A 14,006-nucleotide genomic window follows, 5' to 3' on the forward strand; every position below is an offset into this window, starting at 1 on the left:
TTTTTGGGGGGGTTTTTTTTTTTTTTTTTTTTTGCCTTTTTTTTTTTTTTTTTGCTGCACATCCCCAGTTGAGCCGGTTGATGCCCGCCCAGCTGCAGACAGAGGACTGACCACACGACCAGGTATATAACTCGCATGGCTTTTACCTAACCTATGTTTCCCCAGCATGTCTATGATCTGCTTGAGCTGAAATGATCACCCTTTTTTGTTATGAGCCTCTGTTAAGCTGTAGTGTCATGTCACAAACCATTACAGACAGTGATCTATGACCAGTTCTTTAACAAGGGACTCTCACAGAGATTCTCCCCAAGCCTGTGGGAACTCATTTTCTGAGGAATGCATGCTGCCACAAAGACAGGACAGGGACTGAAGGTCCCATCTACTTGTTTTTCCATTTAGCAAAAGAGGGTTTTTTTTCAGAAACAAGAGGGAGGCAGCAGCAGTGGGAATATAAAATGGCCTTATTGTGAAAACATCCATATGTAGTTTGATTGGCATATTGTATTCTGATATGAAAATATTAGCAAGGGTTCAGGCTGGGTAGTATTGAAACTGATGGGGCCATTATTAAGGTTTTTTAGGGGCAGGGCAGGGATATGGCATTTATCCTGTAAACACCTGTCAATTGGTGCAATTTTCAAAGGTTAAAAAAAAGGGTGCTCTTCAAAAAATCACTTCTAAGCTCAGGAACGTGTTTTCCATTTAGTATCCAGACCTAGGTAACACTATTGACAGCAAAACAACTGCCCCAAACTTCTCTTTGCAGAACGCTTTCAGAAGGGGTTCCAACAGCCAGCAAGCATGTGCCCCCCCCTTCCCTGCCTCTCTTCCTCTAACCCATACCCACCAGTCAGTTCAGATCAATCTGTTCTTGGGTTAGAATCTCCATACCAATTCACCATATTTTTTTTTAAAAAGCAAGTCCAGCATAAATATCTAGCTACCTTCTCTCTTCTTTCCATCTCACTGTCTCCCCTCCAAAATTCCTGAAATGAAACATAAGCAGCATGTGCCTGTGTGCTTAAATCTTTCAGAAGTGACCAGTATTATTATTTGTATATGGAAACTATCACAATGGGGGGAAAAAAAAAGTAAACTTTCTGAATTGCAGTTCCAGGTTCAGATGCGTGATGTGTTTGTACCATTATTTTAACAGCCTGATATTTTTAGGTTTGTGCAAAGCCCTAATTCATTCTATTTTAAGCTAAATGGGTCAGGAATTATGTCTGCTACAGATCTAGGCATATGATGTTCTAAAAATATTAGAATCAGGGAACATCCTTGTAGCACTGAAGTATTTTTATCTTCTGGGATGGTTCCCTCACTAAGAACAATAAAAGTATCACAGCATATGCAACGATTTGTGGGTGAAAATTTTATTTTCAGTCCCCTTTACGGAATATATTCACACTCTAACTGTAATCTTGTCATCTGTTTTGTTTTTTTGTTTTTTTAAATCTTGTTTTTCTCTTCCTACATGATGTATCTTAATTCTTTGATTGATTGCTGTTTTGTTAATTGGGATTTCTTTGTGCATAATGAAATGTGCTGCAAAGGGGCATGTGCTCATTAATAATTTTCACAAGCTGAGGTATGGATGGGGAGGTGGAAAATGGCAGGTACATTCTTGCATGAGAAAACAGTTTTGCTCTATGTTTCATGTTCCTAATTCTGATTAAATGACAGCTGTTAATATGGCCATGGTAATGAAGATCTTTCTTCTTCCACATACCTTTGGTAGGCAGTGGTGTTACACCAAGATGTTTATAACTTCAAATTTCGAAAAGTTAAAAGAGGTGCTTTTACCCCTTGGAAAACTGCATGCTTCTGTATCACCTCACTGGTTGAGTTTTAAGTGAATATCTCTCAAGTGCAGTGGTGACACTGTCAAATGGCTTCTGCAGTACATAAGCTTTTAACGTGAGGCTTAAGTGGTGTGAAGGAGATTTTGTCAGCTCACTGTACTTGAGAGGATTTTATCCTTGCGGCCGTCCCCACCCTGTGTAAGTACAGTTTGTATTTTTGTCGTTGAGCACAAGGCCCCTGTGAAGCTAACTAAAGCCTGTTTTTGGAAATCATGTTTGGCTGATGGAGTTGCACCCTGAATTTGCCAGAATACATCAATTTTCTGGGTTCATGGGGGGAGCAAGAGTACTATTTTACATGAATGCCAAATGAATTGAAAGTAGCCTGTCCTATTAGCAGTGCTGGGGAAAGCTTCTTTCTATATTTCTTGGTGTTTGTTGTCTTCAAAAAAATCTAATAGATTTTTAGTCATGTTTTCTAATTTTTTAACATAAAAAATTAACAATCTGACAAATGATCACTCAGTCTGCTTGGACAGGCTATGTAGGTACCATCTTAAATCTCCCTCTCCTTGTTATCCATGCATTATAACTGTTTAGCCACCTGGACAGAGTATTGTATCTTATCTTAATGTTACACAACAGGATGAAAGGATGATCTCATGGGCAGAAAATTGAACTAGGGCTCAAGAGACCTGGCATCAGTTCCTAGCTCAGCTACTGTTGATTTGCCCATATGCCTCAGTTCTCCACTTGTAAAATGCAACTAATGATTTCCTACATTTTGCATGTTGTAAGGATAAAATCCAGTTCAGCCTACTGAGAAAATGTTCTACACACTTAGTAACCAAAACCAGGGATTGAGATGGGAGCATTAGGCAAACTTTAACTTTTCTTTTGCTTCTAGCGTAGCATCTGGGCATCTTCTAAGATGCCCTGATTGTGATAGCATGACATTAAGAGACAATATATTGTCATTTAACCAACTAATTGTTAGAGCTACTGCCAGTTATTAAGGGACATATTGATTTAAAAAAGACAGCCAGACAGACACTATTTTTATATATATAACATATACACACACTTTTATAAGAATATTCTTTGAGGTGTAATATACCTTTAAATACTACAGTGCACCATGACCTTTCTGCAAATCTATCCTGAAATGTAAAAATCTAGCATTGAACGCCCACTTGATTTTTCCATTACATGTCAAAATTAGAATTCAGATCATTCATTTCTAGACTGTCCTTTGACATTATGAAGTATTTATGGGAAAGTCAATGTTAGCCTGAACAACAATTGTAAGTTATAGGAATCCTGGAAACTAGAAAGGGTAGTGAATTAAGCTAAGTAAAATGGAAATCTCAGAGATGTATGAGATGTTAAGTAAGTACTGAAAAAGGAATTCACAAACAAAAACATGAATGTGAATGATCATAAGAGAAAGGAAATGGAACATCCAAATCATAAGTTGGTATTAACATCCAGCACCCAACTCCCTAGCGGGTGTGCATAGGTGAAGCCAGGGGAAAAAGCCAGTCATAAGTCTGTCATAGTTGGAAGTTTCCCTAGGAAACACTATTAGGACATATCAGTATCCATAGCCCATACACACAAGGGAATACTGTGTCCAGCATCACATCCTGCTACCTTTTACTCCCCTTTTACTTACCTTTTACTATCAACTGAAAAATTACCCTTCTAACAGGATTTATTTTTACCCATTGGGTACAAATAACACATCTTTTTATTAGAGCAGGAATTTTTTTTTAAAAGATCATTTTTGTTTTTCTTGGTTTGTTTTATATATTTTTAGCTTCACTTGGTTTGTTTTATATATTTTTAGCTTTTTTGGGGATGAGGATAGTCATTTTTCCCTATTTTGGGTTTTTCTTTGACACAGCAGTGAGAATCAAAACATTTGGAAATATGAAACTGTAATGAAATGCAACACTACAGGTGAAATACCTGTCGCTACTTTTTAAAGCGTTTTTTTCTTAATGGTCTTGATCATGGCTGTCCAACTGGTGGCTCAGTGGCCACATACAGCCTACCAGAAGTTAACATGCAGCCTGTGGGCCCACTGCTGCGCAGCAGGAAAGGGCCTTGTGGGGGGGGACTGCACATTACCAGAGCTGCCCATGTGTTGGGAGGCCACATAAAGCTAGCACTGCCTGAGGGAGATCTGTGGCACAGCCTGTGGGGTCCAGGGTTTTGATCAGGGGGCAACCTGGGGACTTTCCCTCTGCACCATTTGGTCTTCATGGGGGGCAGCCATGGGGTGGCATGCTGTTGCAGTGTGTGGCACCCAGCCATGCCATAGTTGGACAGCCCTCGTCCATCTTGCAAACTGCAAACTGGTTTCCTTTTAACATTTGTCACAGTCTTGATCTTTCGGTTTCTGTTTCTGCTCCTGCGTCATAAGTTCAGGCAGTGACTTGTTTCTTCATGGTGGAAAAGTTGATGTTTGCTCTCCAACAGGCTTCCAATCTGGGCTTGGCAACAAAGGAACATTTGAGCTAAACTTGTCAGGAAGTAATCAAAAGCTGTAAAGAATGATCAGATATTTAATGCATTGAAAAACCATGAACACATTCAAAAAATAGCTAGAGCTAGTCTGTTGCTAGAGTTGGAAATTCTTAACAATTTCCACCTACTTTTTCTGTAGCCTATAGGATCTTGTAGGGATCCAAAGATGATGACGACAGTGCAGGTAATCCCTTTATCTCTTCCCAATAAGAGAAATAATTGAGTCCAGATATTGCAGGGAGATTTTTGGCCCACTTACTGGAAGTCTTATCATTATAACAATTGTTTCATATGGAGTCTAGTCACTTCATGTTGCCCTAACTGATCACAACAAAAAGAGTTGTCATGTGAATAGTTGTCCAGACCATAAATCAGTGAGGCTTCTTCAGGACATATTGCCAAGTCTTAAACCTTCAGTAGGTTCAGGAAAAAAAGCAGTTGTACAAATCTTTACCTGTGCACCTCCACTGATCCTAGCAACAATGGAAGCTGCAGTGGGACTTACCCTTGATTCTGAAATACAGTAGCTTCTGTAAAGACCAGCTTAGTGTTGACACACACAAAATTGAGCCATTGCCCATTGCTGCTTGGCAGTGCTTTTCATTGTCCATAGTGTCCATATTTCCCTAAGGTTAGAAGCAGCATGTACACAATGGCATGTTTGAAATGAAGCTCTCCTCCCCTTTGTCATTCACAAATGATAGAACAGAGGAAGAATTCTGCCCAATCTGTTCTCTTGTGTTTCCCCAAAAGGAAGCACACCTGAGATATTAGAAAAAGTCAAAGAAAAATAAAATGGATAGATGTATCTAAAGCATCATATGCTGAGCAGTCATCCTTGATCTATATTTTCTATTCCATTCGAAATGATGAAAGGTTATTGCATATTTCTTGCCTTAAAAATGTTCCCCACAATGAGAGCATGCAGCCCAGAACGAAATGTATTGCCAAACTTGAAAACCTCTCTTATAGAAAAGTTTCGTAATGGAAAGAATAACACCTCTTTAGCTGATCACACTTTCTTTCCAGGGATCACTTCTACATTATGAGCAGTTCATTTCTTACAGCTGAATTCTTAATACAAGTGAACCAGGACATTTTTATTGAGAATATTGTAAACATATGCCCAAAAAACTGTAAGTTTATTACATTTCAGGAACCCCATTTTAACACTGCAACTCTAGTCTTTATAAAGTGAAGCCAAAATTAGAAAACTAGCCTCTTGATGTCTGGGTGGCTATTATTTAATACTGCTAGAATTTCTACAGCCTAATGCAAAAAAAATACCAGTGCTGTGCTCCCATTTGGTCATGTTGTTAATTGTGACATCCCTGCTAAATCCGTACGTCACCAACTGATGACGTCTTTATGCATGAGATATTATGGTAGCATTGATGTCAGCATCAGACCTAATCAAAGGTTCACCTAGCCTATTAACCTGTTGGGCTAGTGTGGTTAATGTCGACGGTTTCCATAGCCAGTGAAACGCAAATAAATGATTTTAGCTAGCATCATATCCAGCTGTCTTTGACACCATAGCCCAAATAACCAAATAACCCCTTTATAGCTGGGTCAGCTGGGGGTGGCTTTTGTTATGAGCCCAGAGCAAGCCTTAATCTCACACTTCTGAAGTTGTATTGAGATGGCTTCACACCCCATCTCAAAAATAGTAACCTTTGTAAATTATAGCAACTTTTCTGAATGTATTGCTCTTAAGATAAATTACCTCTGTCTTTCTTAGAGAGTTGTTTGTAATAAATTCAATAACTTGCCCCCTTATTTCTTTCATATTATATAAGACTTAGGTATTACTGGCCCATATATTCAAAGATTTGTTTTTTGGCACTTTTAAAATGTAGGCCCACACCTACCACAGAAACCAATGAACAATACACAAGTCAACAAGCAATGGTTTTGTCATCAGAAATCTTTACCTTTTTTCCACTTTTAGTGAAATTAGTGTATTTCAGTTTTAAACCAAGTGTCTGTTTATTCACTGAACAGAAAAGAGCACCAGAGACATGACTCACCGTCTTTGTTTTGCACTTTAACCATTTTTCCTCCATTAAAAAAAATTGAGTTGCTTTTAGTTGGCCATTATTTTGCTGTGCAGTGAAACTTGGCAAATGAATTCTTGGGCTGAAAGGGGATAAGTACTGTAAACAATTTTTAAACTCTTGTTTGTCTGTTTCCTGGTTGTGGAAGTTGGCTGAAATTATGATCTATATATTTTTTTTACACTTCTGACTCCACAAGCCACTTGCAATAATATTTTTCTATTGGAAAGTTTCAACTCATTAGTTGAAAATAACACCATTGTTTACTTTGTGCACATGTAGTTTTTAACTAATTTTGATGAGAATATATTTGGATTTGCATAGCAGCTGCATAAACTGATGCCAGGAAGAAATCTGCCAAATTTCACTTGTTTGGTTATAAAGGATGTTATATTGCATTCCAGTGAGGCTTTACAAATGATTTTTTAACATACTTGCGTCACTTTACAATTAAAGAGTTCTGCGGTAATTCATAGGGTAAAAATAAAACATAGATCTTATGAAGACATAAGGAACATTCATAAAGCTATTAATTTTATGCATTTAAAAAGCACTTTTTAGCCACAAAAATCTCAAGGTTTCTGTAGTAGACTTCCTCCTCAGGGATGACTGTGATGCCCTCTGGTAGATAAATGACCTGCCCTGCTCTTTAAGCAATCCTCCATTTCCTTTCATCTGCCACTCCTGCATCATCTTAATAAATTTGTAAAAGGAGCCCAAGGGCCTTAGAGTGAGCCTTGGTTTATCTTCCTGCCAGCAGATCCCTTCCAGACCCACTGACCTCAACCTATTCCCCACATCAAATAGGCCCCCCTGGCCCATATATGCCCCCCAGAGCACCTGTTGCCTTATGGGCTATTCACAGCCTCCAACCTCCCCTACAGCTGTGCCTATAGATTCATAGATTGTGGAGTCGAAAGGGACCACAAAGGATCATCGTGTCCAACCCCTGCCCCTGTCAGGAAAGAGGACAAAGGTCAGATGACCCCAGCCAGGTGTCTATCAAACCTCTTCTTGAAGACCTCCAAGTTAGGTCATAGTACCACCTCTCTTGGAAGCCCATTCCAGATTTTGGCCACCCTTACTGTAAAGAATTGCTTCCTAATGTCTAACCTGAATCTGCTCTCCACTAGTTTGCACCCATTATTCCCAGCTACTCCTAGGGGTGCTCTGGTAATTCCCTGTTGTCCTCCCTTGATAAACGTATAGGCAGCTACAAGGTCTCCCCTCAGACATCTGTTGTGAAGGCTGAAGAGATCCAGATCCCTCAACCTTCCCTCGTAGGGTCTTTCGTCACTTTGTGCATCAAGGGGTTTCGTAGTTCAGAGGAGACTTTGACTGCATTCTACCTGGAGGTTTTGACTGCATTCTACCAACGCAGTCCCTTCCAACCCTACCAACTATGAAATGCAAGTGGCTCTCCTCTGAACCCTCTCCAGATTCTCCGTGTCTCTCTTGAAGTGCGGCGCCCAAACCTGGGCACAGTACTCCAACTGCAGCCTGACCAATGCCACATAGAGGGGAAGCATCACCTCCCTTGATCTGTTGGTCATGCATCTGCTAATGCATGACAAGGTGCGATTGGCCTTGTTGATGGTTTCGTTACACTGCCAGCTCATGTTCATCTTGGAGTCAACTGTGACTCCAAGGTCCCTCTCAGCCGCTGAGGTGCTGAGGAGGTCATCTCCCAACCTATAGGTGTGCTAGGGATTCCTCCTCCTTAGGTGGAGTACCTTACATTTATCTTTGTTGAATTGCATCCTATTTCATGTGCAGTAAACTGCTTTAGTTAAAATGCATTAAATCTAGTACCTCTGGGCTCTTATACACATGCAGGGAGCCTGCCCTGACGTGCTAGAAATCCAGCACGTTGGAGCAGATGTGATTAATCAGAAAGTAATGCACTCTAGCAGACTCTAGTGCAGGGGTGGGCAAAATGGTGAATCCAGCCAGCAGCTGGACTCCATTTCCCAGCAGGCCTTGCCCATATGGCTTGCAGCCAAGACAGCCTGGTCCCAAGCTGAGGCAGTGCTGCGATCAGCTGCCTGCTCGCCCCTGCCTGGATCGTTAATTGTTAAGTAAAGATTGTTGATGCTAAATGTTTGGAGAAAGATATAAAACCTTCACGGTTCAAATCTCTAATTGGAATGAAGGTAGGACCCTGGCAAGGGCAGAGTAGAGCGCTGTAGTACATAAACTGTTAGTCTGATCCATTAGGACAGTCCTTTTGTTTTTATCACAGTAACTGGGAAGATGACAGCTTCTCGTGAACACCATGTTCCTGCAGAGTTTGGATTAGAACCCGTGTTTCTGAATGACAAAACAAAACTCTCGCTCATTTGAACCAAAAATTCCCTGTTCTCTGAATCAGCTATAGCAGCAGTTGGCAAGTTTTTTACAGTGGGCAGCTAAAATGACCTGTCTTGAGTGCAGGGTGGGCTAGCACTAAGATCCAGCCACCACTTTCCCTCTCCCCACCATTGCTTTTCTCTACTGCCCAGCTGCAGCAGGGCACAGGAAGTCTCCTCACCTTCCAGGTGCAGAGCAACGCAGTGTAATGCAGGCAGAGCCCCTGCCGCCAAAGCCTCAGGTCTGCAGGCCAGATCCAGTGGCTGTGTAGGCTGAATCCAGCCCACAAGCCATGGGTTGCTATCCCCCAAGCAGAAGGAATTACTTGCATGTTCTTTTTAAAGCAGGGTCAGCTAATGGAAGACAAAATATTCATAGGCCCTTGTGTGGTTCCAACACTTCAGTTTTGTAAATCAGTGTAGATCCTTTAGGTCATTAAAAACTCACCCATTTTACACGTATTAAAGTGCTGGCTCAGAACGCTTAATCCTGTTCTCAGTCAAGACAAGTGGAAATATCCCATTGACATCACTAGGCCTGGCTAGGCTTCAAACTATTTGCAACTTAAGTCATTAAAAAGTTTGCTTATTTTTAGATGGTTTTCTTCAAATGCCCCTGGTTTGTGGGTATAGGGGACTTGCTTAACTCACCTGAGTTGGAAAATAACTGGTTACATTTGCTAGCAGAGAGAAGGGGAAGTTTGAAATCATGGTGATTTTTAACAACCTTCTGTAAAAAAAACAAAACAATCCCCCCACCCCTCCAAAAAAGCTTAATAAGAACTCTGTACGCTTCATAGAAATACTGTCTTTTCCCATCCAAATGCATGTTAGTTTCCACCTCAAAGCAAAGTTTTAGGTGAGGTTAAAATAGGGTTTTTTTAATTTAGTGCTGCTGCCTCCTCATGATTTATAATATTATAAACTTACAGAGAACAGGAAAACATAGACTGGTCCTCAGCTCGTACTCATCCTTGAAGAGTTTTCTCAACAACATGAGGAAGTTGGGGATTTTTATAAGTTATCAGAGCAGATCCTAACTCTTTCATCCTTTGAGTCTCTTCATGAGACTGTCACTCTAATCCCTCATTACTTACCTCGCCCAGTTGTTCATGCTGCAGAGTTTTTGGTGCATGGACCAATACAGCTGTAGTAGATTGCAAAGCACTAAGAGTCTTTTATGCCTCATTAGCTGTTATATCAATAGGATTTGTGTTTGTGGGGAGGGGGAATCAGATGTACTTTTGGCTTTTCCTTGAGCTTCCTCTCATGTCACATCTCTCATTGGTGTGAGTAACAATATTGCCTTTTGTTCATAATGGTGGATTTAGTAATTTATTTCATTGCCATGCGATGCAGGTTCTGGGCTGACCAATGTTAAAACAGAAGAGATCTCTGAAGTAAAGATGGATGCAGAGTTCCGACATGATTCAGGGTATGAAGTGCATCATCAAAAGTTGGTGAGTGGAACACAAAGCTTTTTAAGTTTATACCTTGAATCATGGTGGCTAATACCATTCTTATATAGAGGGAAAATACATTCTCAGCTTCTCTTAATTTTAGAGGTGTAAAAATATAATTTTCTAGCAAAGAGTAAGTTGCAAGTAATTTCATAGGAATCAGTGGACTTAAGTGTAAAAAATGCATGAGAAAAAATCAAGCCAACAGTTAGTACATGCATAAAACCATTTATGTTTATTTAGGAAAAGTATGATCTTTAGTGCATCTCTTCTTGTCAGTGATCAAGTAACTAAGGAAAGGGAACAGCTAACAGAATCCTAGGTACAGTGTAGTAATAAAATGAGGCAAACAGAACAGGGGCAGGAAAGGCAGTTTAGGGGTGAGGAATGAAACCCTCTCTCAAACTGAATCATTGTCAGCAAAAACAATAAATGCCAAAGCACATGGTAACTGATCTTCAAAGTTTCCTTCTCTGCTGTTACTGTGCGATTCTCTGCCTATTTTGTTTTCATTTCTATTTATTTGTATCTTTGTTTTCCCACTTTTGTACTCTTGCTACTTAAGTACCACACTTCACTGTGTAGTGGAAGAGAGATCTTCCCTTAGTTTAGCACTGTGGCACATATGAATACAAAAAGATCCAAGCAAGACTACATGTCTCCAAAGGATTTTTGATCAGATCCAATAAAAAGTGAAGCAGTGGAGGATTCTTACAATAGTGTTGTAATGGTAGGTCAATATCTGTCCTTCTGCCTCCTCCTTTCTTGGGAGTAATTAGTGATGACATTGCATATTATTCTAAATTCCTAATATTAAACTTGAAAGGCTTTTTAAAAATATATTCTTACAATTAAGTTGAAAATTAAAGTGAACATGGGACTCAGATTTGCATTTGAGCAAAGTAATCACTCATTAAATACTCTGCCAGTTCTTTGATTTTGAGAATAGAGAATTCTGAGTTTGACAAGCTAATCTAAAATGAATTAGCATTAATGATAATTTGAGAGAGTCTGATGCACCTACATGAGAAGGGTTAAACATCTGGTGAATAAGCTAAAGTTTCCTCTAGGGAAGAAACCTGGCGGTAGTGTATTTCAGTGTGCTTATTTTCATGTTGTTATCCTTGTATCACATGCACTTAATTACCTATCGCTCTCACATTCTGTGATTTGCTATATCTGCCCAAGCAGTTAGGAGCTGCAGCTCCCTCTACTGTGTTAGCTGATAAGATAGTATCCCATAAAATAGGCGGGAAGTATTGCAAAATAATAGTATCTGCCTAAAAATATGCTTTAAATTGCTTTATCTTGTGAAATACTACTGATAGCTGAAACCATCATTCAGAAGTTAATTTGGGAATTTTCTTTTTTATATATCACCCCAGTTTTTTGTATTGAAGGCGAATTTAGCTACAACTAATAAAGTAACACTAACAATACTAGGCAACAACTTTCTTATTATACCCAAGGCACTGCATGTTGCCATCCAAGTCAAACATATATTGGCAAGATAGTTTAGGTAACTATTCTAAATCTGAAGGTGTTCTGAGGTATTATTCCCCCCTCCCCCAACTTATATGAGAGTGATTTTGAAATCCATGTTTAAAGATACCTCCCTTCTTACTTATCATTTGAAAGCAGTAGGTAGAGACATGCTTTCAGGTCGGTTTCCTTTTCCCTTTTCCGTACCCTGCAGCATTTATCTAAAAATCCCTTTGGAATCATGGTTGAGAGGCTTAGAAAAAAAATGTAATGCAGACCTGAAGTTATCAATTCATTTTGACTCAGCTATTTTTCTCTAAAAAGGTATTTCTGCTTTAAATACAGGAGCCATTGTTTTTCAAGGTTGTTCTTCAAGACTGAATCCGTGGCGCCTTATGCTGGTGCAAGCAAATAGGAATTAACTAAGGCATTTTTCAGAGTTTTAAAAAACAAGCAAACCAAAAAAATCTTTTATCACCTCTTCATTTATATACATGCAATATTGACAGGAGAAATTAACACTTTTCTCTACATCAAATTATACCAACTTACGTTTTGTGCCTGTTTGGTTGAATTCTTCTTATTTAAACATCTCTTGCTTAACCAATACAACAACATAAAAGTATCAAAGCATGCAAAATAAATATTTATATGGAAGGTTGTTTTCTAAAAGAGTGCAAATGTGATGCAACTCATTGGAAACTCAGCTAATCTCCAAATCTCCTTCCTTTTAAATATTTTTTTAAAATGAGAAGTCTCACAGAAAAGCTAAGAACTGGTCCAGCTGAGTTCAAGAATAAACAAAAGGAGCAAGTAATCTTTCTTCTACTTAATAACCGATATGCTTACTATAAAAGAAGATGAGAATGACTGTGATGGATAGGTAGACAATATATTTAAAATATAGGACTGATTTCACAGTCATGTTATATATTAAACTGCATCATTTAATTGGTATGATGTATATATTTCTGTACCTTTTGCTGTTTTCAAGATCGCACTATTTGAAACTCATAGCAAAGCATTATTGTGTCCAAAAATTTCCCAAGTTACATCATACTTACCATATGTCATCATTTTCCTGCCTCCCTCTATGAAGACTTGATGACTTCCTTTTGCTACGCACCTTAAAATAGGATGCCTATTTCCAAACTGTCTCTTTGCTGTTAGACAAGTCACCTTGCTTACAATGAATTTTTTCCCAGCTGGGTATATGAAGGCTCTGTCATTATCTGGTGGGTATAAAATGTGCTTACCTAAAACAATCCTGAACTCTCAAATTAATGAAAAAATGTCTCATTCTTATATGCAGAAGATAGAGAAATCTTCATGTTTTAGGTAACTTCCCATGAGCCCTGTCAGTCATCCTGAGATTTGCTTAGCTGATACTGAAACTAGCATGGGCAGTTAATAGAAGTTATACTTGAAGTGGCTCTGACTGAAAGGTTCTGAGTAGCTCCTGGACATCTGCACAGCTAGCAGCAATGCAAAATTTGCATATTAGTTATACTCTTCTTTTGGTTGGGAGAGGTTGGTGCTGCACTGACTTGGTTTCTGCACTGCTGTAGGTCATGAAAAGAACAAAACACCAAGGTCATGCAATAAAGTTTCAGGGAAGTCTGCTTAATCACTTTCTAAAATGTCTTCAAGACTGTACAACTTAGCAAAACAGCAGTAGGGGTGGAGGGTATGATTGGATATCTCATTTTTTGTTTGTTTTTTTCCTAGGTGTTCTTTGCTGAAGATGTAGGTTCAAACAAAGGTGCCATCATTGGACTAATGGTGGGAGGTGTTGTTATAGCAACAGTGATTGTCATTACTTTGGTGATGCTGAAGAAGAAACAGTACACATCCATCCATCATGGTGTAGTGGAGGTAGGTAAAGGTTATCTGGCACAGCTGCATTCGCATAAATGGGAGTGGTTGGAGACTATCTTGTACAACTCTGTAAGACAGTGTGTTTAAAACTGGAGTGAAACAGGCAATTTGGTTAACCAATGTTTGATTGCAGTGTGGTTTCCATAATAAAATCATCTGTTTTATCAGAGAGACTAAATGAACGTGGGGGGGAAGCGGGCATGCTAGAAGGGAGGAATTAGCTGCAATCAGACCTAGACAGGTTACAGGGGTGGGCGGACGAGAACAGGATGGGATTCAACACTTCAAGGTGCTGCACCTGGGAGGGGAAGGACCGGCACCATATGTACAGGCTGGGGAACTCCCTTCTCATCAGTACAGAGGCAGAAAAAGATCTTGGAGTCATTACTGATGCCAAGATGAACATGAGCCGACAGTGTGGGGACATGGTCAGGAAGGCCAACC

At 39.5% G+C, this 14,006-nt stretch overlaps 1 protein-coding gene across 4 annotated transcripts in view; it reads left to right on the forward strand.

The window, feature by feature from the left end:
* Window positions 1–14,006, forward strand: part of APP (amyloid beta precursor protein) — a 494,720-nt gene that overhangs the window by 467,992 nt on the left and 12,722 nt on the right. For all 4 annotated transcript variants that reach the window (XM_019524043.1, XM_019524047.1, XM_019524048.1 and 1 more), the window contains 2 exons: window positions 10,102–10,202; window positions 13,413–13,559. In XM_019524043.1, coding sequence (XP_019379588.1) covers window positions 10,102–10,202; window positions 13,413–13,559 — 248 coding nt within the window. The remainder of the gene's footprint in view (window positions 1–10,101; window positions 10,203–13,412; window positions 13,560–14,006) is intronic.

Source organism: Gavialis gangeticus, unplaced genomic scaffold (genome assembly GCF_001723915.1).
Source record: "Gavialis gangeticus isolate Ggan-Ray unplaced genomic scaffold, GavGan_comp1, whole genome shotgun sequence".
Classification (NCBI taxonomy): Eukaryota; Metazoa; Chordata; order Crocodylia; family Gavialidae; genus Gavialis; species Gavialis gangeticus.